The sequence below is a fragment of the Ochotona princeps genome, chromosome 11, assembly GCF_030435755.1.
Source record: "Ochotona princeps isolate mOchPri1 chromosome 11, mOchPri1.hap1, whole genome shotgun sequence".
Lineage (NCBI taxonomy): Eukaryota > Metazoa > Chordata > Mammalia > Lagomorpha > Ochotonidae > Ochotona > Ochotona princeps.
The window spans coordinates 9,055,924-9,080,993 of NC_080842.1; the positions used below are offsets into that span (position 1 = coordinate 9,055,924).

At 40.7% G+C, this 25,070-nt stretch overlaps 1 protein-coding gene across 1 annotated transcript in view; it reads right to left on the reverse strand.

The window, feature by feature from the left end:
* UNC5D (unc-5 netrin receptor D) overlaps positions 1–25,070 on the reverse strand; it is a 543,052-nt gene that overhangs the window by 20,097 nt on the left and 497,885 nt on the right. The window contains exons 12-15 of the mRNA XM_004592710.2: positions 23,162–23,330; positions 21,036–21,263; positions 12,918–13,067; positions 5,102–5,266 (exon numbers count right to left, since the gene is read on the reverse strand). Coding sequence (XP_004592767.1) covers positions 5,102–5,266; positions 12,918–13,067; positions 21,036–21,263; positions 23,162–23,330 — 712 coding nt within the window. The remainder of the gene's footprint in view (positions 1–5,101; positions 5,267–12,917; positions 13,068–21,035; positions 21,264–23,161; positions 23,331–25,070) is intronic.

The following is a 25,070-nucleotide window of genomic DNA, read 5'->3' on the forward strand; positions in this document are numbered from 1 at the left end:
CTGCTCAGTAGCAAGACTCGACACACCATGGATCGGTGACCATGGATGTCACATAACCTCTCTTAGTCTCGATTTCCTAACCAGTCCTTTTTTTTTTTATTCCTAACTATTAACTATGAACTATGGAACTATGGAAAGGCTACCCAGGTAGTTTATGACAAAACTTCAACTAAACGTTGGATATGCTAACAACCCATACTCATTTCATTATACCACTTGGCTTTAAGACAAGTGTTAGGACAACAGAGAAAGGCGGTTCAGAAAAAAATCATTCTGAGTGATATGATCAGTAATCTTTTAATTTTAGTGGGAAGGTTTGTGGATAAGACATTTAAGTGAAACTTGAAAGGTGGCAGACACTGAGCAGAGCGTGTGTATCAATTATCGCAAGAACAGTGAACAATTCTGTGAAGACATACGGGGTGGGGGTTGTAGAACTATAAAATAAACCAACTCAGCTTCTTACTGCATAAAACAGGTTATTACATACATCATTTTCTAATCATGGTTTATAAAATTTTTAGCTTCTGAAAATGCAAATAAAGAATAGCATCCTTACAGATTTTCTGATTTTGAATAAAGTGGAAACTAGAGGGAGGGGAAAAATTATTCAGATCAACATGGTAGTCATTACCAAGTGACACCAAAGGCATTCAGCTGAAGAGAGGTGCCTTGAAAGTGACACTGGAAACATAAGAAGGGTTTCTTCCCTCAAAAAGCTAAGAAGCCAAACTTGTTTGTCACAGCCCTGAGTACCTGGGGGTGGGTCAGCTGAGCCTCTGTCTTAACTGTTGATTAAGACTACCCTGATGCATCATGCCTTCAGAAAAAGCTGGACAAAGCAGTGTCGTTTGAAGATGAATAAAATGTTATGAAAACTGAATCTGGGAAATAAGTTTTGTTGTGTAAAATAACCTTCATTAAGTGGGACCCATTTTCCTTTTGTTTCCGATTTTAAATATTTTCTATGTATAAGGATGGAATAGATGCTATTTTATGGAACATTTGTGATGCATCCTAAAAGACGTCTGGTCCGATGAATAAGATTCCTCTAGCTGCATCACATTTTTGGATTAAGTATGCAGAGGAACCAGAGCTTTCCAATCTCTGTACATTTGAGATAAACGGCTGCTACCTGGTTAGCAAAGGGAGTTATAAATCAAATTATCATCCAACTTCTACCAGTTTTTAAAGTATAAGAAAATTGCTCTAAAATTGTAGCATGAGATTCTGATTGAAGTCATTTAAAAATGGCTAGAAATATTAATAGGGAATACTGAAATACATGAGGATTCTTCTGCATCAAAAATGTTTTGTTGTAGTCTGTAATGTTTAGACTGGAAATATTATTGCTTCATAGAATATCGATTGGTAATGTCAGATAATTCAACAAAATTAAGTTCAAGGAAATGAACGTGCTGCAAAAAAATGGCCCAAGTATGGTCATGCTAAAGAATGGCAGGATGTGTGTTTAAAATCTTGTCAATGAAATATCTGGTGGTACAAAAGTAGACAAATAGCAAGAAGGGGTTTGATAGGAAGTTAAACATAAATAATCAAATGCCTTTAGTGAGGAGGATCATTACATTGCATATTTAAAAATCAGTGCTCTATGTATGTATATCCACATACATCATGATTCCATTGCTGAACTGAACTTGTAAATGGATAATTTATCCAAATAGGGTGATAGAGCTCTTTGAGTCTAAAAATACTTCCATGAGGATTTTTTTTTAAAGGGTGAGATTGTTAAAAAGTTAAAACAAACAAAAAAATCTATTGAAAGCTTCAGTGGTTTCAGTTCCATGTTATTCTTGATTTTGATCAGGGAAGTCGTACCTACTAAGTTATCAGAACCATCTAAATGCTATCTTTTTCAGGGTGGATAAGAAGTATGATATGCCTAAAATCTCTGAATGCTAGCTGGTCAATTGATACAGATCTGTCTGGATTTGTGGGCTGCCTCCTTTAGACAATTGTGATCTGTCCATGCTCTTTGCATCTTCACTCTGCTTGAACCATTTACTGCAAAAATCAAGTACTATTTTCACAGACGAGAGGACAGTTTCAAATGAATGTTTTTCCCAGAAGTCGCATGATCTAGGTTGGGTTTAAAGAGCTCTGATTGACCATTCACTCTGCACATAGGACATCTGGTATATTCTTTTTTTTTAAAGATTTATTTTTATTACAAAGTCAGATATACACAGAGGAGGAGAGACAGAGAGGAAGATCTTCCGTCCAATGATTCACTCCCCAAGTGAGCCGCAACTGGCCAGTGCGCGCCAATCCGAAGCCAGGAACCAGGAACCTCCTCCGGGTCTCCCACGCGGGTGCAGGGTCCCAATGCATTGGGCCATCCTCAACTGCCTTCCCAGGCCACAAGCAGGGAGCCGGATGGGAAGTGGAGCTGCCGGGATTAGAACCGGCGTCCATATGGGATCCCGGGGCATTCAAGGTGAGGACTTTAGCCACTAGGCCACGCCGCTGGGCCCGACATCTGGTATATTCTTAAAAGATTTGCAGAATGAACAGTTCTGGCCAACGATACAAATCATTGCACCCCATTCTTCCTTTGAAGAAAGTTCATATTCTTTTATGTATTCAGAGACATGGGAGATGTCCATGGGCATCAGTCCGCACTCACAAGAGCCTTCTGTTATGGCTAAAGTCGATGAAGAAGGCTGACGAGAGACTCCTTGTTTAGGGTTCTGAAATCGCATAGTATATTCATCAACCTTGGATCTTGAAGTGAGTCTCTCAGTTTGGCACCCTGGCTCTTCCCTCTCAATCTGCTCAGTGGACAAGGACAAGAAAGCTGACCTTTTCAGAATTTTACACATTGTATAAAATTGTGATGGCAGTGCTTCATCCACAGAGTTGTGATGGTTAGATGACAAATGTGAACATAAAGGAAACACTGCCCGAAATATAGCAACTTTCAAAGGTTGTTAGTCTTTTCTGTCATAGAAAATAACATATTCGACTTTTCTAAGACCTACTTTGTTACACGATGATGGATTCAGGTTGGGTCCATTTTTGTGGGAATACTTGAAACAATGGCTAAACTGATGTTTCCAAAGATAGAAGCTTCATGAAATCTCTAAAATGTAGCTGCGTACAACTTGCGTGATTGCTGGCCAACAGTGAATAGCTGCACATTTTTATGCCCATCTCCCATTTGCTAGGGAGACACTTTGATGTTGTCTTCACATTTCACAGGGACTATAAACTTGCAAAGCAAGAACTGGGGATACATTGGTGTGTATTAGCTAATTTTTCTTCCATGAGCTTCAGTAACTTAAACAAGGAGCAAAGGAAACAGCATGACCTAACCCTACTAGATCCTAATGGATGAATTTCCTGTAATAGCACTTGCTAATTCCCAATGTAGAGGTGTGTTTTAAAAAATCAAAATCTTTAAACCTGAAATCCTTTTGTTAATCTGTTAACAGATATTTAGGAAATTTGGAATTGAAACATCTTTATGTTCTACCTTTTAATGCTTGCTTTCAAAGCAGCTCTTCTTCGATTTTCCTTTTGTCTTTATTTTAAAACTTGCCCATGATTCTGACTTTGGAATCCACGGTGTTAAATAAGTCACGACTGTTCAAGTAAGAGGCTCTAAAAATATCCTATCATGGGTTTCTAGATCTATCTTCCCCACCCAAACTACTTTAGCACATAATGCTAATTCTCAATAATGAATGCAAATACTGCGTAAACATGTCAATGGAGACAGCTATCAATTTCAAGATATAATCCTTTGGAAAGCCTTTAGTCTTTAGAAAAACTATTTGGGGAATTAGCAATACTCATTTTGCATAAACAATGAATTCAAATGAGAACAGAGAGAAGTAGCGTCATATGGCTACAACTTCTCAAAGCATAAAACCATAAAGTTGGGTAGTTTGTATATAAATGTGTTAAACTGTCTACCAAGTATCCACGAATATATTATATATAAATGAATGTGTATATCTAGGTATGCTATACAGGGAAGAAAGGAGATGTTTCCTCCACTACTTAGATTCCTTTTAACCTGCTAAACCAAGGCATCCTACCTTTTGGGAACTCTGTCTTTCTACCCTGAAACGGCCATGAAGCCATTCAGTAGTTTAGGGCAGATCAAAGCCATGGCTGTGATCTGGTGTCTTTTTGAGAATGTTCCCAAGTGAATTCTCCCTCAAGTTTCGTATTAATTCTGCCCTTCAATGGCAACATGATGTAGTCCTTTATCCTTTTATTGTTGCTCTTCTTTTTTTTATAGCACGAGGTTAGTACCTATGCTATTCATTAAACTGATGAAACTAGGTGGTATATGGGGGAAGCCTGGGTCCCAGTGTGTTGGTGTACAGGACCATACAAGATACAGCTGAGTAAGTCACTGGGGATACTGCTCTGAGGGAGGATTAACACAGCTCTTGTGGGACCCTGAGTTGTTGCTTGTAAGGTGTTAGGGACATGCTTTGGGTCTCACCACATGAATTCCATCTTGCATGGTGATAGCATCCACCATGAAATCTCCATCAGCAGAGCTCAGAGGATGCAGACACACTCTGACTACATAATCCTCCTTTCTTTACAATGTTCCCAGCAACAGGCATTTCATTACTGTAATAGCAGATGGGCTAGGTTTGATGGGAATGTGAATTACATGAGCTTGTACAGCGTGACAAGATGCAGGAAGACAAGGGACAGGGGACCCAAGGAAGAAATAACACACATGAGACAAATGGCTTCTAGCAGACTAGCCAGATCACTGAAAACAACCAAGTTATGCAAGGGTGATCCTGTTGTGGTCTGTATCTTAACCATCCTAATTGGATCTAAAGAATCCCAGCTTACATTCTAGGTTTATCCTAGTTTACAAAACTGCTTCTCTGGAGATCCCTCCACTAAATCTACATTGCAAGAGGTGAACTTTCCTTCCCACCAGGAATTTCAGCCTGAGGAAAAGCTTCCTTTCCTTAGAAGCAATGAGGTTTGAAAGAGCTTTGTGCATTGTGATGAATCTCACGGTAGATACAGGTGTAGCTGCTTTATTGTTCTGCTCCTCACTCAGAAAGGAAGTCAAACGATCTGGGCATCAAGGACTCACCTCTAGGATTGATGTCTGGACTTGGAGGATCTGTTCATGGCCTTTGAGCTGCCGGATGCAGATTTTGCAGGACAGCTGGGTAGTGGTGGGTGTGTAGCGCTCAAGGGAGAAGGCACAGTGCAGGGGCTGCCGGTTACTGCTCCACACACGGGAGAATGGAACTTCCTGCAAGTGGAGGAGAGGAGAAAGGGGTATGGTGTGCAGAGACTGGCTGAGATGAATGGGCCACAGGAGAGCCTTCATAGCAATAATTACAGTGATGGCAACAATGATCACAGCAGAGATAACTGCCTAAGTGACATTGGTGGAATGTTGTAGAAAAAATATTCTAGCATATGCCAAGCTGTACTAATTAATGTCAATTCCAATTGATAACATTTGAATTCCAAAACCACACTGTGAGAGCTCACATTGCCCTTGGTGACATACACAACCGGGAGAACACCGTTGAAAATTAATCAGCACAGTTTTCCACTAAAAAATAAGAAAAATTATTTATCCTGTAGTAGACTGCTGTGGTTCATCCTTCCATTCTATGCCTAAGATAGGATGATATCTTCTCATTGAGAAAATTATGCTTGGAGACTTACTGAAACTTGGCCTTATGCCATCAAATCCTACTGCCACGTCAGAAAGCAGCACTGTCAGTGTATTGAGCCTAAACATCATTACCTACTGCAAAAAGCACACATACAGAGGAGGAGCCTTTAAAACGTTCATGGAAAATGCACATTAGGAAAACCACAGGGCATGGATTTCAAAATGTTCTCAGTCAAAATAGGCACATTTTAGTTATATTTTCCATGAACGCTTGGAGAAATGTTCTCTCACCATTGCACCATACACACAGCCACCACAGATGCAGTCTACTCTGCACTCTCCTCATTTGTTCAGTTTGGTCACTCCACAATTACACAATAAGATGTCCACTAATGGCCAGACACATACTGAATAAGCAATAAGAAAAAACAAATTAGGTTCACTTGCTACTCTCAAGGGATAAGCAGCAAAAGTAATTTTTACTAAATGAGGAAGGAAATTATAAAATCTATGCAGATATCTCATTATTACTTACCCTAGCCACTGCCTGCTACCAATTGGGCTGTGCAGAGGCTGATTACTTTGGAATATGCCATCAGTATGTATGGTTTTTTCATGAACTAAACAAGTCTCTCTCCTTCTCAAATGTGACTGGAGTCCTCGGTGACAATCAAGTAGGTTCAAGCTCCATCAATCCTTTTCCTCAGTTTTCTCCCCCTCTATTTCTCACCTCCTTAATTTGCTCTTTACATGTTCTGAAAAAGCATACCTTTCTAACAACTGTGAAAACGAAAGGTGGCAAGCCTATGTTAAAAGACCAAGGACCATTATTAAAATCTAGATGACTCACTTTGAAGACTTTTAAGGGTAATTTTAACAATCAGTGAGAAATTGAAATTAAAGGATGAGTTTATTGTGGTATTATTAAAACTTTTTGACATCTATGTATACAGTCTTGAAAACGTCCCTAGAGAATACATACTGTTTTTTAAAAGTATGCCAGGTTTTGTACACTGATACTGCAGTGAATCCAAAGTAACTGTCTTAGCTTCCCAGGTTGCTTTTGTAGAAGTTTCTACCACCAGCAAGGTAGCACGGGGAGGCTGTCATCTATAGAAGGTGCTAAGAGAAGCATCCAGCTACCCGTCAGCAAGGAGACCATGGCTGGGACACCATCTCCTTGTATCACCAGTAGCGCGGAACAAGTGCATTTAAGGGTGACTCTTTCCCTCTTTCTTTCAGGACAGATTCATGGAGAAAGTCTACCTCCCCCCTCTCCCTCAAAACCCCAACCAGTAGTAGACAGTACAGAAGAGTACACACTTGATGGACGGAGCTTCCTGACAACATTCAAAGAAAGCTGGCTTCCCTGAAGCATTCAAAAATGTCTCAACTTGAACCATGATACATACTTTCAAAGCTCCACCACTTCTTGTCATCTAGTCCCATCCTTCGCCAATTTATCCTCTGGGTGTAAACCACAAGAAGCTCTAGAGTCTTGTATGATTCTCTGTCTCCTGAGCTCCTCATGACATCATCCAGGTACACATGCAGGTGTCATCTCTGAGTAATAACATTATACCTCATATTTATCTCATGATCATCAGTACTTGGCATTACATGTAGTTCTATTGGCCTTTATTTTCTTGAAAACACCACCTTTGGAAGCTGTGTGCTTCCATCTCTATCCCCCACAGCTCTTCTCTCTGATTTTCTTATTCACATTATTTCTTCTTACAGTTAATAAACAGTTTCTGCTAGATGGAGCTTAGAAGGAGTCTGGGGTTGACAGAAGAAGGAAATTTGATTGACAGTTGATTGACAGTCTTCAGAGAATAACATTATAGTCTTTCTTACCCCGAGTCATGGGTGGGATATGTTGATGTGGCCAGATTGCCTAAGAATTCTGTTTTTGTCACATAATTCTCTGGCTCAGGCTTACAATGGTGAGGTGCCAGCCAGCCACATTAAACCTTGTGTGCTGCCTGGTCTCCATGGGCATCTGTCATCTGTTGCCCTTCAGCTTCAATTTCTATTCTCCTCTATTACTCCTCAGTAAGCCAACTTCTCCAAAGCAAAGATTTTTTTACCTACTTGGCACTGTCCCCTTGGACTAAAGGAATGATAACATAGGGTGACTCTGGTTAACAGGTGTTTTGCATTACTAAGATGGCTTAGCTTAGTTGAACTAAGGAAGTGTTGGTTTTCTAAAACTGAAATTTGAGTTATTATAACATAGTTCAAGCCTTTGGTCTTCAGGACAAGGCTGAGCTCAAAGACTCATCCTTAAGCACACCTATGTTTCCAGCAGTACACTGATATCCTTGGTGTAATGCTCATTTTCCTTAAAAAAAAAAACAGCACCACTTACATAAAAGTGTTTCCTTTAGAATCACTTTCTCTACTTCATCCTTAAACATGGGGAGAAGGTAAAATATGCCCACTGGAGCAATCAGCATTCCTTACAAGAAAGACATAGGAATACACAGACACACACACCCTCTTCTCTTTGCATTACGCTGCACACAATCAAAACATTTAAAAATCTGATTATAAGGCAGTCTCCAAGGAATGGTTTTGTTGACTTGAACAGCAGCTGCCAATAAATAGGTTCTTGATAAAATATTAAATAACAGGACTAGAAGCACTGTGGTTGGAGAAGCTTTGGGACAATCATTTTTGTTTTCATGCACTCCCCCCAAACAACACAAAACAACCAACAAACAAAACAACAACAACAAAGTGAATACAGCCAAGCCCCGAATCACCAACCCACTCAGTGATTTGAGGAATTTGGCAAGTAATACAGGAGGACGGTGTGTCCCACACTTAAAGGTGTTTACAGTTCTGGAAATGTTTTCATCTGGATTCCCATTAGAATTTGCTTCGTAGCAGATGGAGAGAATGAACAATGAGCATCACATCCTAACAAGGGACAGACGCTTGAGTTTTTCAAAAATCAAAGCCCATTGAAATGACGGCTGCTTTCATCTTTGGGATGGGACAACCCAACCTTGTGCTTTGCTAGATTAAAAAATAAATACCTGATTTTTCTTTACAGTTTTCCATTCTATTATAGCCAGCAAGGAATCAAGGAAACCATAATGTAGTAGCTCTTTGGTTTAAGCAACCTACAGAGAACATGCTTGTTTATACCTAGAGGCTGACTGTGACAGGAATGATTAAAGACCACAAATTGTGGGGGAGTCTGAATTCCACTTTCTATGAACTTTTGGAAGGGCCCTCATTGTTGGCTTCTTAGAGTCATGATTGAAAGTTAGACAAAGGGGAAGTGAATGACAGGGCTCTCAGAGGGTATCTGGGCACTGACTTGGAAGATGATTTGGACATTTACCAGTGGAAGGAAAAGACCTGTCAGTGATACCAGGGAGAGTGTGATTTCTTGTCTCCACAATAGCTCTCTGGGATAACAAGAAAAAGACCCTGTTAGTTCCCAGCCACTAAGTCCTAATGAACAGCCATTTTCTATTATCCATGCCAAGTTTGTCAGCACACAAGATGCTGAACATAAGATTCAAGCAGACTGAGTATAAACCCTCCCCAAAGTGCTTGCATCCGATGCCCGGAGCAAGCACAGCATGGCCATTAAGCTGGGCACAATGGGTATTCACTGAAGCTGTGGAATTTCAAAGATGACATGGGCCAGGAAATTGGAGGTGGGGTGGTGAGGAGAGAGGATCTACAGAGTGGAAAGCCATTTGGGGTAAGAAAAATGAAGTGGAAACGAAAACCCAGTGGCAAGCCTCCTGATGCAGAGAAAACTAAATTGCTTCTCAGGCTTCTAAACCTCATTCAAATTATGCTCAATTACAACAGGCAAATATTTATACATGCTCACAACCCTCATGTCATCCAACCCATCCCAGCAGTAAAGCTTGGGTTTTCTTGCCAGTCAAATCCCCTTGACTTTGTGCTGAGGGCGCTAGACACTTAGCCTCCTGCCCAGGGCTCACTTAGGTGTCTCTAGTGCTTGAATAATTGCTTAAGTGCTGCTGTAAAGCAATGATTCTTTCATCTGAAGTTTTATCTTCAATTGTTAAACTTAATGGCTACTTTGGACTATGTCAGTTGTATTTGATCCAGTGAAAGGAAGTCCTTAAAAGGTATAAATATTAATACAAAAAAGTGTGCATACTTATCAATGTTTGTTTTAACCATGCTCTGCTGTCCAATTTGGACTAGAATCATTGAATATTTCCTACAAGAAAATGGAGTTTTAGATCTTAAATACTATAAATAATACATTCTTTTTTTTTTCAAAGAAAACATCTTCCATAAAAAATTGTGCTGAATGTGAAAGAAACAAAGAGACTTTGGGTTATGAAAGATGAACTGCTTCTTTCCATTATTTGAAAGGTAGAGGAGAGATGCCAATTTTCCATCTACTGGTTCACTCCCAATTGCTCACGAGAGAGAGAGCTGGGCCAGACTGAATCCTAAGTTTCCCACATGCATGGAAGGGGCCCAAGCACTTGGTTGTTCTCTTCTGCCCTGAAGGGTGGTGAGACTTTTCTGTATTAGTAAGAGGCCATGACTTGAAACAGGTACTTGGGACATGGGATATGGGAATTCTAACCAATGACTTCACTACTGCACAAAATGTGTGCCCTGTATGGCTCTGGAAGTGCCAAAATTTGGCATGGCATGGAAAGTATGAATAGCAGATTAAAAAAAAAAAAAAAGCAATCTTGTCCAGCTTATAAACTGAGGCTGAGAAGTTTAAAGGGTTGGTGGTTCAACACTTGTGTGATGATCATGGTGCAGTTAAGACTAATGTGACTTGGCTTGTTCTTATTCTGAAAGGTGGTTATCCCATGTAGGGCTTAAGGACAGCAAGGTTAAAGACCCCACAGAGCTTTCTACAATCTTCTGTGGACAACACAAAGAAAGATGGAATTGAAGCTCAATGTCAGTCCAGGCTGATGGGAGTATAGTAGCAACCTGCTCGGAGTTAAGGAAATCACCTGGTAGTTGAAAACCCAGATGACTCTGGGTTAAGAAATTATGGTATAGGAGCCAGTGCCACAGCATAGTAGGCTACACTTATACCTTTAGTATCAGCATCCATAGGGGCACCACTCTGAGTCCTGGCTGCTCCATTTCTGATCTAGCTGCCTACTTATGACCTGGGAAAGCAGTGGGGGAATGGCTCAAGTCCTTTGGCCTATACATCCACGTAGGAGACCCTGAGGAGGCTTCTGGCTTCAGATTGGCTCAGCAATGGCTGTCATGGCCATTTGGGGAGTGAACCAGAAGATGGAAGATCTATATCTCTTGTTCTCTCTGTAACTGCCTTTCTAATAAAAATAAAATAAATGAATTATGGTATAGACAACTGACAGTGCTGTTCACAGATGGCAGTATTTCCAACTGATAAGAGATGGTGTCATTCTAGGCATGCATTCAAAGTCCTTAAAAATGATCCAGACAGAACCACTATAGTTCAGGAAAATTTCAATGAAAGACATGTATATAAAGGTACAGATACCTTTATATACAAGAGTACTTTGACAAGTTGGTGGCAAGTTGATTTAAAATGTTATGTTTTTCATTGCGTTTCTGAACTACCCTATAAATTTTTCCTGCTATACAAGAGGTCCTCAAGTAGTTTAAAGTAACTAAATTATGAAAAATCTATGAATGGATTTCAATTTTTCAAAAAGATTTATTAGAATGGTAGAAATGAGAGATTTTTCTATATGCTTGCTCATTCCCCAAATGATCACGAGGATCAGGACTGGATCGAGTGGAAAACTGGAATCAGAAACCCCATCTGGATCTCCTACATGGGTGACAGGGCTGAATCACTGGGGCCACCTCCTGCTGCTTTCCCAAATGCAGAGTTCAGGATCAGAGGCGGAACTTTCAGGGCTCTAACAGGTGTCATATAGGATGCCAGCATTGTAGGTAGAGGCTTGTTCATGACTGCACCACAATGCTAACCCCTCAATTTATTTCTGTACCAGAATAAACATTCTTCTAGAGGCCTACTTCAGGGTTCTGTTTTTGTTTTTCAACATGAAAATTACAGATTGAAAGAGTAAGCTCCCATCTGCGGCTGATTTATTCCCCAAATGCCCACCAACAGCCAAGGCTGGAGTCTCAAGGCAGGTCTCCCACATGGATGCCAGGGATTCAGTTACTGGAGTCTTCACTGCTGCTGCCAAGGGAATACCTTAGCAAAGTGAGAAGTTGAATCTAGAAGTTGAATCTGATAAGGCATGTGGATGTACCAGGTAGGCATACTAAATGCCCGCCTCGTAAACTTGTCTGAATTCCATTCCAGGAAACCATTGTTATTCATATGGAAGGCAGATTGACAGAGAGATAAAAAGGTCTCCCATCTATTGATTTATGTCCAGTTGGCTGCAACAGCCAGGGTGGGGTCAGGCCAAAGCCAGGAGACAAGAACTCCACTCTTGCTTCCTCCATGGGTCGCAGGGGCCAAAGCACTCAGGTCATTCTTTGTTGCCTTATCAGTCACATTAGCAGAGAGCTAAACTCGAAAGAGCAGCGGCTAGGCCTTGGACCTGCCCTCAGAATGGATGCCCCGTCCTTCCCATGCATGCTGCAAGTAGAGAGTTAAGCCACCATGCCACAACACCTACCCCCGCCTTCCCAAACTTTCTGAAGTGCAGGGTTTCCAAGTAGATTAAAAATAGGAAATTACAAGTTAAAAAGCAGAGAAAAGATACTCATTAGAATCTATTTATAATCATGATTTTTTTAATAAAATTAAGATCCATGTCTACTTTTAAAAAATATAATACACATTTGTCATGAACTTTTTGAAGATCTTGTTCCCAACATGAAAGGATAAATATCTCATATTCACATCCTACTGGCCATAGCTCCAACATTCATGATCTTCAAGAAGTATCTCCCTAAACATACAGTTAATTCATTGCTGGCTATCATTACAACAATGACTCATAACATAACGATTCCAGTGAAGACCAACCATAGACATATATTGCCTTTAGGATTTTAGCTGTTCTGTCTTCTACCTGCACTGAACAACAACTCTAACAGCAGAGAGGAACAATGCCACATTCCCTGACTAGCAAGCACCTGACTTCCCACCTGTTAGAAATGCATGGCTTTGTGACAGCATGTAGCCCGTACTCCAGGACAATTCTGAGATAAGCTTCGGCCTCTGGCAGAGGAGGACATTTGAGGACCTTGGTCAGATTTCTGACCACATTTGCTGGGTGAGGCATAGTGGATGGTGTTGGGAAACCCATGTGGCTGGTACCTGGCAGGCGGTGAATGGTTTAATTCTCCAGAGGAAGGGTGGGATATCCAACACGGAGATTTGCAGGCTAAAGGTGTTCCCTTTGAAATGCAGCAACTTTGGTTCCTCCAGGAGCTGCCCACCTTGATGTCTCTCATCGGAAACCACTTCCTGCAAGAAAGGAAAAAGTAGACAGGGACCATTGTGAGGCAGCCAGTGTTTCAGACAGCCTCATTGGGGAAGTAGGTGTCCCCTGCCAGGAGTCCCTGAAGAGGGACAAACCACCTATTAGGCCATCTGTCATGCACATCTTCCAAACCCCTTTCAAGGCTCAGGACTAACATCAGAACATTGCTTAGATAAGAGGATATGGCAAGGGGCTTGGCATAGTAGGTTAAGTCTCTGCCTGCAGAGCCAGCATTCCCTTCAGGGCACTGCTCTGAGTCCTGGAAGCTCCACTTCAGATCCAGCTTCCTGCTTATGGCCTGGGGAAGCAGAAGAAAATAGTTCAAGTCTTTGGTACCCATGGAGGAAACCTGGGAAAAACTCCTGGCTCCAGATTGGCTCAGTGCTGGCTATTGTGGCCATTTAGGAGTGAACCAGCAAATGAAAGACCTCTCTCTTTCTCTCCCTGTAACTCTGACTTGCAAATAAAAACAAATATTTGTAAAATGGACATGTTTTGGAGAACCAGCTGTTCTTCATTTGTGTTGCTTAAGCGTTTAAACACATGGTACTGTTCTTGAAGACATTATCCCTGCTTCCAGATTAAGCTACTGTTGAGTTCCCACAATTATGATTTTATTTAAATGTGGTCACAGCCGAGGGATAGATGTGTCTTAAAATGATACAGCATCTTTTTCATAATAAATGCAGATCAGTCTTCTCTACTTGGCTTCAGTTATTCTTCACTAACATAGGCGTTATTCAATATTTGTTCTTTAACACAATATTTGAGAAGGAGGGAGGGAAAATATATGCTGGTTCAATTCCCAAAACCTGGATGCAGGAACTTCAATCTGGCTTCTGGAAGGGACCCAAGTACTTGGGCCATTATCTGCTGCTTTCCCAGGCATATTAGCAGGGCTCTGCAGTGGAAGCAGAGTTTACGACTCCAAATGCCACGCCATAATAGGATGCACTGCGGCACAGGGGGAGACCTTTGATATTTATTCCTCTGACTCAAATGTTCTAGAGTATAGGCATCATGTTTATTTTGTATGTTTATTTTGAACTAAGACATTGGTCATCATACCAAAAGAAGAGAAAATAAGTTGCTGTTTAGTTAACTCAAGCTCAAAAACAGAACTTTCTGGGATAGACACCTCTGCATCTTTTACTGAGAGATTCTGATAATTATATTTAATACCTTTAATTGGTTTTAAAATTGTGGTGCTTACAAGTGTATTGTAGATTTGTGTACAACATATTGGTTACTCAGCATTATATCAATTAATTCCACAATGAAGCTAATAGTTGCTGAGGGTATGTTGGAGCCTTTAATTGATGGGGAGGATACTCTGCTGGTTCTGCCCTCGGACCAGACTGGGTCTCCCCAAGAAGCTGAGGAATGTGACAGGACTATAAGATGTTGGACTGAGTTTAGCTTACGCTTGCAAAGAGGGAATCCCAACTGAACTTGAGCTGCAGTTTTGCAACAGGGTGGAGTAATCCACCATAGGGAGAGGGTGCGGGGAGGGGTGGGGAGAATCCCAGTACCTATGAAACTGTATCACATAATACAATGTAATCAATGAATAAAAAAAATAGGGAAAAAACAAGTGTATTGTAGAGATAAATAAAATAATGGGACAAATATGTATTATTTAAAATGTTACACACTGGGGGCTGAGACTTCCATTGTGACTGGAGATAAGCAATCACCCTAAATCTATGTTTAAGATCACCATTAATTGACTTACACTTTCCTTGCAGTGCAAATTAAAAAAATACAAAAGCTCAAATTCTTTATGCCCTATAGCATTTCCAGAGTTTTAAAAAAAAGGTGTGGAGAAGTAATGAGAAAGTTTAGAAATACAGCACAACTTGCATTTCAATTAAAAACCAGTAATAGCCACTTTGCAAGCTACTTCATTTTGAGGCTTAATTTGGAATGACATTAGTGAAACAATTCTAAACATTTCAAAGGAAAGGCCACTCAACTCCTCTCCTACTTGTACCCTTTAACTGAGTGGATTGCTAGTAGGGAAAAGGAATGATTCAGATCCAATGTGGACTTGTCCATCTCTTTGCCCTACCTGGGAGGGCTTGTTTCTTGGGATTCTTGGATAAGCATTGAACTCTGGGATGGTGGAACTGTTTTTCACATGATGAAAAAATGATAGTTGAGTGGCTGCTTGCACTGCAGTTGCTGGGATCCTGGAGCTGATTTTTCTAATTTTAAATTCCAACACATGGACAGTGCACTGCTAGATTGTAAATTTCCTGTTGGACATAATCGCATTGTAGCTGGTAGCAACCATCTACTGAGTATACGAGGAGAAGGAAAGCGTCTGGGCTGGAAGGGAATCTATTCTCAGTGTTTACTTGGGTGAGATATCAGCCCTCTTGCAGGTGCTGCCCACGGATTCCTTCTTTTGAGCTTGTCTAAGTGTCAAGCATTCAGACTCAGAGGGACATGGCGCTGGCTGAAATGTGCCAATTTGGGCTGTGGTGCAGGGAGAGTGACAGAGCAGGCTTAATAAAAACCCCTAGATTGTTACAATACCTATAAAACTTAAAGGAGTGGCCAGAAGAAAGTGGAGGCACTAACAGACGAGGGGAGACTCCATTTGAACTTGAAAATCAATATAGGGGTGGGTCCTAGGGGAGGAGGAACAAGTCATTCTTGGTAGTAAACAGCCAATGCACCAATACAAGGTGGCCAAATGGAGGGGAGATAAAGGCAGGTGCCAAGTGGGCAGCTGGTGTTGATGATTATGATGCTGAAATTGTCACTCATATTTTATTCTGGAGTAATAATGACATACATAAGAATCTCCTGGGTACTACATATACTCGAAAGGTTACTATTCTTGCAAAATGAAGATTGGGTGTATAGAATTCCAACGACTATTGTATGTATTCTTTGGTGAATTACACTTTTCTTTTTTTTTTTTTTGGCTTTAGTACCTTACCTGAGTTTATTTATAGACACACCAAATAATTATCATGAGAATATGTTAATCTCCTTTTGCAATTATGGTACAAGATTAGAAACAGGTACTCATAAGAAATGGGGTTTATTAAAACCATATTAAAGCCACAGTATAATAACTGTGTTGACTCTTCTAAGAATATTTGAATTAGGCTCTCCAAAGAATACTCCTTTTCTTTAAATCTAACTCACTGTAATTCCTAGGGAAGCCAACTGATACCAGGAGATGAAGTAACTTATTGGAGATCATGTATTACTTAGCGCAGTGGCAGGCTAATTTATGGTTTAGAAACCACATGGAATTGTTGTACTAGAAGGGAACTTAATGAATATTTAGCTCATTAAGGCTCTTATTTACAGACAAAAACATGGAAGCCCCAGAAGGAAGCTCATTTTCCTGAAGCTACATGGTTAGGGACAGAACTAAGACTGGACTATGAACCCTGAGTGAGAGTCTTTCCTACTAAAATTCCTTGGCATTCTCTTAGATTGGCTTGGCATTGTTTTTTTACAAGAGTCATGTCAAGGTTAGACTGCTGTTAATTCTGTCGCATAAGTGGTTTATCATTAATGCCAAGGTGTATGCCTAAAATGACATAAATCATGTCTGGATTTGCTCTGTATTTTATAGATACTGTCTACATAGTCATAGAAATGCAGAATGAAGAATATTAGGAATTCAAAAAACTTCTATCCAGTTTAACGATTATGGAAGAAAAGGGTAGCTGTTAAATAGTTCTCCTTTAGGACCACAAAGTTAAATACAATCGGCATGTTTTTTTTTCTTTCTTTACTGATCGACTATGAATGATTAACAATGACCTATAATCTTGTACAAAATATTAAGCAATTAGTTATTCATTAACAAATCAATTATTGAAATGGAAAAGATCAGTAATGAAGGAGTCATTTCATTTATATATTTGTAAGGGCACAATTGGCATGAAAGATAAATACATCCCTGAGTGACGGCTTTCGGATACCAACCATGGAGCACAGAATGGGTAGTACTTAACACAGGTTTCCCAGTCATGGCTTTGGCTCAGGGGCTGCATTTTTAAATGTTTTCCCGTTTTGGGAATCAGTGCCACCAGCGCCTCAGCCAGGATCTCACTCACCTGGATATTACTTACTGAGAGTGAGGCCAGACATGCACTTGCTTTTCCTATCTACTGCCTCTGTGATAAGGTTACCTCTTGCTAAATCTCTGCCTCACTGTGAAGTTGATACTTGAGTTAATGAAACTAGGAAAAGGGTCTGGCTGGCGGTTTTGTAAGGAACTTTAGTTCCTCGTCTCACTTTTGGGGACTTCAAGGCATCCAATTCTAGAAATTGTGGCCAGGAGAAATCTGGGCCTTGTAACTCACTGAGCTCTTTATGTTGATTTAATGAGACAGGCAGCAGTATTTAAGTGTGCTTCAGGGATACTGCAACAGGCAGGACACATTTACATATTTATGAGACAAAACTGTTTGAACACACACACACACACACACACAAATTATGTCACTGTGGTGTTTGTCTTTAAATGCTCTATGTGAACAATATTTCCCAAGGTTGCATTATTGATAAACACAAGAGCTACATCTGGAGGAAATCCTTTGAAATTAGATTCTAAATCCACATTAATGCCAAGTAGGTAATGAGAACTGAGAAGTACTGAATAGGAGCGTGGGGGCAATAAGAAAAAATCTACTTGTTTTCTATTCTCTCTGCAATAAGGTAAACCAAGTGCTCAATTTTTTGCTTTCCATAAGTCAAGGTTTATTTGAGCTGTATGTGTGTGTTGTTCTGTAATAAAACACACAGTGACAAAAACCAGGGTCTTAAAACATGACTGCTTCAAAAATGCGTCATCATTTCTCAGCCTTTGGTTTGAATTTATCAAGGATGATGTCAAACATACAAACATAAAATGATGACTCCAGTGATTCCAAAATCACAGAGGCAGGAAGCAGAAGGATATGTACTCTGGCCCCTCTTACTCTCTACTCACTCTCTGGCATATTCCAGCACATTCAAAACATGTATGAGCCAACTGAATTTGTCATAGGGACAGTTTCTGATGTGTTTATCAGAAGTGATCCTTAAAATTCTGAATCTTAATGTCTCAGCCAAGTATAGGTGGCATTACATTATTTTCATTCAAGGAAACAGCTACCAGTATTCTAAGCTATCCCAGTCTGAACAAAATGTATCAGAGAAGACCAACCTGAGGCACAGGGGAAAGGAAGTCATCATGGAAAACTGAAAATATTTTTTTGTGTAGCTAGAAAAATTCTCTAAAGAAGTGGTCTTGAGTGGGAAACTTGTATTGCCTTCCTCACTCAGGTTAGAGCTGGGTGGACATTTCCCTGTTTTCTTTCTTGCAAGGTCTTCCAGGAAGAGCGTGGGCTTTGATGTGTTTTATAGGAATGCCATTTCCCACTGGGATTTGCAACCAAAGCCTTTCATCCTAATTTGCTCTAGATAAAGAGCACATAACTAGTTGGGCACGTATGAGTTGTCACTGGAGTAGAGACAGCAGCTGCTATCATGGTCCTGCTTTTATCTGCCTCCTAATCACCATTACTCTTTGATTGCAGTGGAAGCTGAAACAAACGCCGGATGGGCTCAGTCTGTAGAAATGTCCCATGTAAAACTATGTGCTAGTTTTAACAGAGATGTGAGCGTTAAAGAAAGTCTATTGTGATTGTATGTTTTGGCTCATGTTGCCTGAGATGGGGAGAGCTATCACTGGTCTGAAGTTTTTTTCAGCTTAAGGAGTGAATTCTTGCTAAAGCTTTTTTTTTTTTCAGTGGAACTATTTAGGTTGATTAGTAACTACATAGATCCTTCCATCTAATATAACCCATAAAACCACAGCATGACACAGATGACTTGAGGTATTAGGGTCAAAATGTCAGTGTAGAAGGTCACTTAGTAAGGGAACAATCCAGAAAGTAAGATCCTTTCAGAAACAAAACCTAGAGTCCATGACTGATGAGTAAATGGTAGTTGCTGGGCTAGAAAATTCCAATGGAAAAAACTACAAGTTAGGTTTTAATCTTTCTGTGGGCCAGAAAAATTATTCAAGCAAGATTGATGATCTCTCAGAACTGCAGGGGATGCATGGCCTTTGCTGCTTATGACAGCTGTCACATACATCCTGTCAATCACAAATCCAATCATACAGCCAAACCCAACTTAAAAATCGGCCTTATCTGATCAAATCAGAGAAAGAATCCCTGGAGGGAACCAGATGACAATGAAAGACTTTCCAAAATATTTCCACTAAAAACCATTTCCCTTAAGGAAAGTTGTAGCCATTTGCTAACTTATTTACTTTTTTAGAGACATTTCTTTAAGTTACTGGGGTAGCAGTATTGGAAGCATAACATTTTCCCTAGCACTGAGAAGGGGATTTGACCAACAGAAATGGGTAGTCGTTTGGAAACGGGTGTTTAGGGATTGTTTTTGAGAACTCTACTATGGTGCTTGTTTGTCTGTGTATTGATGAACTGTTCTAAAATCTGGCAGCAATCAATAAAAATAAAAACATGATCTGAACATCACTAAGAATAAGCCCCCTAGGTAAGTATCTGTCCGGCTGCTATATATATCAGGACAACGAAAAATTCCGAATTGGACAGGAGGGTGAAGTTGCAACGTAAGTATGTGAAGATCTGCTCATGATCATTGTAGTCAACAGGAAGTTAGCTATAAGAACCAAGACACTGTATACCATCCAATACCACTCCCATTAATTCAAACATTAAAATCTGGTTGAGCTATTGAACATACAACTGGAGTCATGCAGCATTTTACAACAGATAGTGAAATTATTGACCCCAAGATAAACACTCCTATTTAGTCATTTGTTATTACAATTATTTACCAAATACTTATTGTTTATTTATCTTGGAGAAATCATGTTGTTAAGTGGGGTGGCAGACAGATGGAGTATGACATGCCCATCACAAGACAAGGTCTGATGTTGAAGCTCCTCACAGAATAACACATCTCTAGAAGAACAGCCAAAGGTTCCCTGTGCTGTTATGTACCAACCAGTGCAACTGAGGAGACAGATCAAGTATGAGAACTCAGGCTGGCACTGTGTTATCTTATCGGCCTAAGTTCTGATTTTAGGTCACTATACATGTTTTATTGGTAAACATGAGGTTTCCAGCTCAGTGTCTCAAAATCGAGTTGCAGGGGAAGTGCTCTGTGAAATGGACGCAATGATCTAGGACTGGACTAACAGGAATCTTGAATGGGGGTTTTCAAGAGAGCTGTGCTATCTGTATGGGCACAGCTTACACATTACAAGGTCTGCTTTATCCTTGATGCTACTAATAAACTCATACTCTTTCTGAGTAGCTAATTTAAAAACAAACCTATGATTAGGATCACCCAAAATGGGAAGGAACCTTGCCCCCTCTCTGCCCTTGGAGCCTGATAATAATAGATTATGTATGTAGGATATAATATTGGTTGCTTGGTCATACATTTGATTTATAGGTGGTGGTCCCTAACTACAACCTGCAGTTCAGTTGAGTTAAGGCATTTTATCACAGCCCTCTGCACATCACATAACTCTGCTCCTGTGGCCAGTGCCATCTTCCTTGCTGACATGGAGTCTCTTTGTATTCTACTCGATTCATTCTCAAGAAATGAAGAAATTCTCAAGATTTTTTTTCCTGTTCTAAAGCATCTCTGTTTTCTGGACTCTATACCTCTCAATAGTCTAACAATTTAATACTCATTGTTTAATGCAAGCATGAATTTAATCCTTGAGTGTCAAGGATATTAAAACTCTCTTGCAATTATTAGACACATATTAAATTAACACAGTTCTTATTTCAAGACTGGCATCCCAGTGAAACCAAGAGTGAGGGTTCGTTCTTGAGACCCTCAACAATACAACTCTACTGATAACACCAATCTCTAGGAAATGTCATACTGTCATGACACCATCAGAAGAATGATAGGAAAAAGCTGACCTGGAATGCACAAGGTGTGTTGTCCACGCAGTAAACTCTCAAATTGTAATCCAGGGAGTTGCAGGACATGCAGCCAAACACCGCCACTTTGAGCTGCTTTACGGCACAGTCTGTGATGGGCTCACCAGTGAGGGCATATGTCCCAAAGCTATCTAGGAGCACATGACATGCAAAGGGATCCAAAAGGCAGTAGCAGGATGTAGATTCATCTTCCACTGACATCACTTCCTGTTGGGGAAAGGAATGTTAAACTATCTGGGGTATAAGATATGATTATAAAAGTCACTTTGCAATGACAAAAACTTTGAGAATATGATTGTCCTACTTATCCTGACATTAACTGTTTCTCTTCTGTCCAACTCTTGCCTAACTTGAAAAATTCAAGACATGGTTATGTTCAACATGTTAGCCAGTGGCTTACTAATCTGTTATAACAGAAAGGACTTTGGGTAAATTAACCAAAGCATAGAATTTTCAATGTGAAGTTTAAAAAACAATGTGGTTGGGCCCGGCGGCGTGGCCTAACGGCTAAAGTCCCCGCCTTGAATGTCCCGGGATCCCATATGGACGCCGGTTCTAATCCCGGCAGCTCCACTTCCCATCCAGCTCCCTGCTTGTGGCCTAGGAAAGCAGTCCAGGACGGCCCAATGCTTTGGGACCCTGCACCCGTGTGGGAGACCCGGAAGAGGTTCCTGGTTCCTGGCTTCGGATTGGCGCGCACTGGCCCATTGCAGCTCACTTGGGGAGTGAAACATCGGATGGAAGATCTTTCTGTCTCTCCTCCTTTTTGTATATCCGGCTTTCCAATAATGATAATAAAATCTTATAAAAAAAACAATGTGGAATATTAGCTTTAATAATTTTTTTTTACTACAAAGATATGTTTCAGAAAGTTCAAATATCCTTAATCTTTATGTTCTGTCCTACGTTTTATCTTTTTTTCTTTCCACCAACATCACTGAAGAAGAGCCATTCAACAGATGATATGGATAAGATGCACTAGAATATTTCATTCTCCTTGGTAAGAATGTGAGATTGTTTGATTGGGTGGGTTGAGCACAGATATAACACTATTCAGAGGCAAAAGAAGTGAGGAAGTGCTGAGAAGAAAAATGAGAATGGTCAAGATCAGGGCAAGCGAACACCTAAAGAGACCAATACACATCCCGTGTCTGAGTCCCCTAGAGTCTCATCCCCAGAGGATGATGTTGCCGGTGGATTTTACTGGGGCCCCATTACAATGTGTCTGAAACAAGGTGACTAGATGTGTTTCAAGCCATAGTTGGTCACAGTCACTGTAATCCATTGTAGCCTGTGGGGTTTTTCCTCTCCTAAAGAAATGCAATTTTGCTTTGACTTCCTTGACTTGAAGTTCCCTGAGGGAAGCCAGATCCTAGGGCTAGGTGCAACAGGTCACTGTGCTGCAACAGGACGATGCACCTGTTTGCATGCAAACATAAAGGGGTTCCAAATAGGTAGATAGATGACAGCATTCATGTAAAATAGTAATGTTACAACTGCAATCTTTCTTTGTTGTGACTGTCACTTGTTCTTAGGCTTCTATTCTATATTTCTGTTCTCTTAGTTTCCTGATTGGCTTTCTGTACTGTATTACTGCAAGGATCTATCTATCTATCTACTTATCTATCTATCTATCTATCTATCTATCTATCTATATATATATAAACAAGCCCTAATAATGCTTAATAGGTCTACCAACTCAAACATGTTAAGCACTGACTGCATTAATATATGTTGTAGCCCCCTGTGTACCTTGAACCCCCCTCAGTAAACTCCACCGAAGTTAAGTAACACTGATTCAGAGAACAGAAACTGATATGACTCAATACAGGTGGTAAGCACGTCCTCCTGCATGGGTTACTACAACTGCTTTCTAAAACCAGATACAAAGGTATGGCTTATCCCGTGTCTCTTCTGTTTTTATGGAAAAATGATCTAATAGCTTTTGAATGTTTCAGAACACATGCCACCAACCCTTCCCAACAGGAAAATGCTCAGAAATTCACAGCTGACCCACTGTGTAAAGAAAGGTTAAGGTTAAACCTATCCATAGGAAGAACACAAATTTCATTTTTTCTTTTTTTAAAGGAAGAATAGGGTCTCACCTCCCACTTGCCTTGCTGTGTTCGCTTCTTCAAGTGGATGTTCCAGTGCTCAGAGCTGACGTCAGCACAGTGCGGGATGGTCAGAGCGAAGGGAGTGGTGACCACCATATCTGGAGGGCCACAGGTGACCTCAGGGCTCAGGAGTACCTCCGACCCATCTGACTGCAGGCTGCCAGGAGCAGGAGGAGAGAGAGGCGGAGAGGAAGGTAAGGGGCAGCCTCCCTGACTGAGAATTCATTCACCTGGGGTGGTCTTCAGACTGAGTCAAATCCAGGATTCCCTATGGGTAGCCCCACCCTCATGAAGGCCTGGTTTGGAGGGCAGGCCTTTGTCCTGAACTGCTCAGGCACACAGACTGAGCTCAAACCTTGATTCCCAAGCAAGGCTGTGGCAGACCAATCCCCCAAATGTTAAAGGTTTCTTTGGAAAAATGGGACAGAAATGGAGACCTGTGGTCATCTGACCTGTAGGTTACAAATATGCTACTGAAATCCCTTCTTCCCAGTGATGTTACACATGAAGATGACTGATCTAGTAATCTCACTATTCCTAGCAGCAATTTATACCAATTTATACATATATAGAGAGAAATAATTTTTTAAAAATTTTTTAATGTTGATTTTTATGGTATAATTCTGTATAGTCTAAGGTTCCCCTACTTCCAATCCTCATCCCAGACAGATATACATATATAATTTATACATATGTAATTCCATGCTAGTAAATGATAGAAAAAATTATTATGGAACAAAACAATGCCTCAAACACCCAAAGATTGGCTGTGTCTATTCTGGCTTTGAAAGCATTCATTTTCTGCCAATGCACAAATACCCGGGTTATACAGTGATAGCACAGTAGATAGTTGCAAATGTGCATGCTTAAATGCACAGATTATCCACCTTTCACTTCTCTTAGGCTGAAGCTTAAACTTGTGCCATCCAAATATGTGTTCAGACTTGTCGACATTACGAACCATTTACAATGGAAATGTCAAGTCATGAAAGTGAAACTTAGGTGATATACAACCAAACCCCTCTGAAGGACTCATTTTCCTAGTTTTTCAATCTCTGCCCCTCAGATAGACAGGGTAGTTTCGCTGGGACAACAATTACTTAGAAGAACTTACAAATCTACTTATTTTTCCTCAGCTGCATATGTGTTCATGAAGAAATCATCTGATCTTTTTTTGTAGATTTTTCACTTGTAACAAAGAGAAAATAATTTAGGACTCACAGCTGAACAATTATTCCGTGTATCAAAGCTTTCACTCACATTACCTAGGTGGACATTTGAATACATTGCTCCAGATTGAAGGAAGCAACACTCAGGCAACATAAGCATGTACTTCTAACGATGCCATTTTCCTGCCGTGTCACATCCGCAATGTTTCCATGAGTGCATCTAGCAGGTTTTTAAATTCTGAGACTCCCACTCTCAAGTCACGCTCAAACTCAATGTCAGTAATCTACTGCTGGACAAGTGCCAGGACCTTGCACCATGCAGGATATTCAAACAGACCTGACCAGCACCAGTTTCCCTCTTGGCCCTGGAAGCACTGGAGCTGCCTCAAAGCCCGGTCCTTCACAGAGGTGATTCTTCCTTGTCAAGCAGCGTGGGTGAGGCAGACGTGTGGCTGTATGTACCTGCACGCTGCGCAGGCACGAGGAGAGGCACTGGAACAGCACTGCCTGAGCAACAGCAAAGGCTCCCTCTGAAGAGCTGCAAATGATGTACTTGAGGTTGGAAAATGCTGTGCCATCCCCACATGTGTTGTTACCAGCACACAGTGGCAGCCTGTGTGTGGACGCCTGCCAGTGGCCATCAGAGAGGGTTAAGTGCTTTCTGCATAATTATTGCCTGTATTCATCACAGACAGAAGTGGCAGCGATGCTTATGAGTGACCGATGAC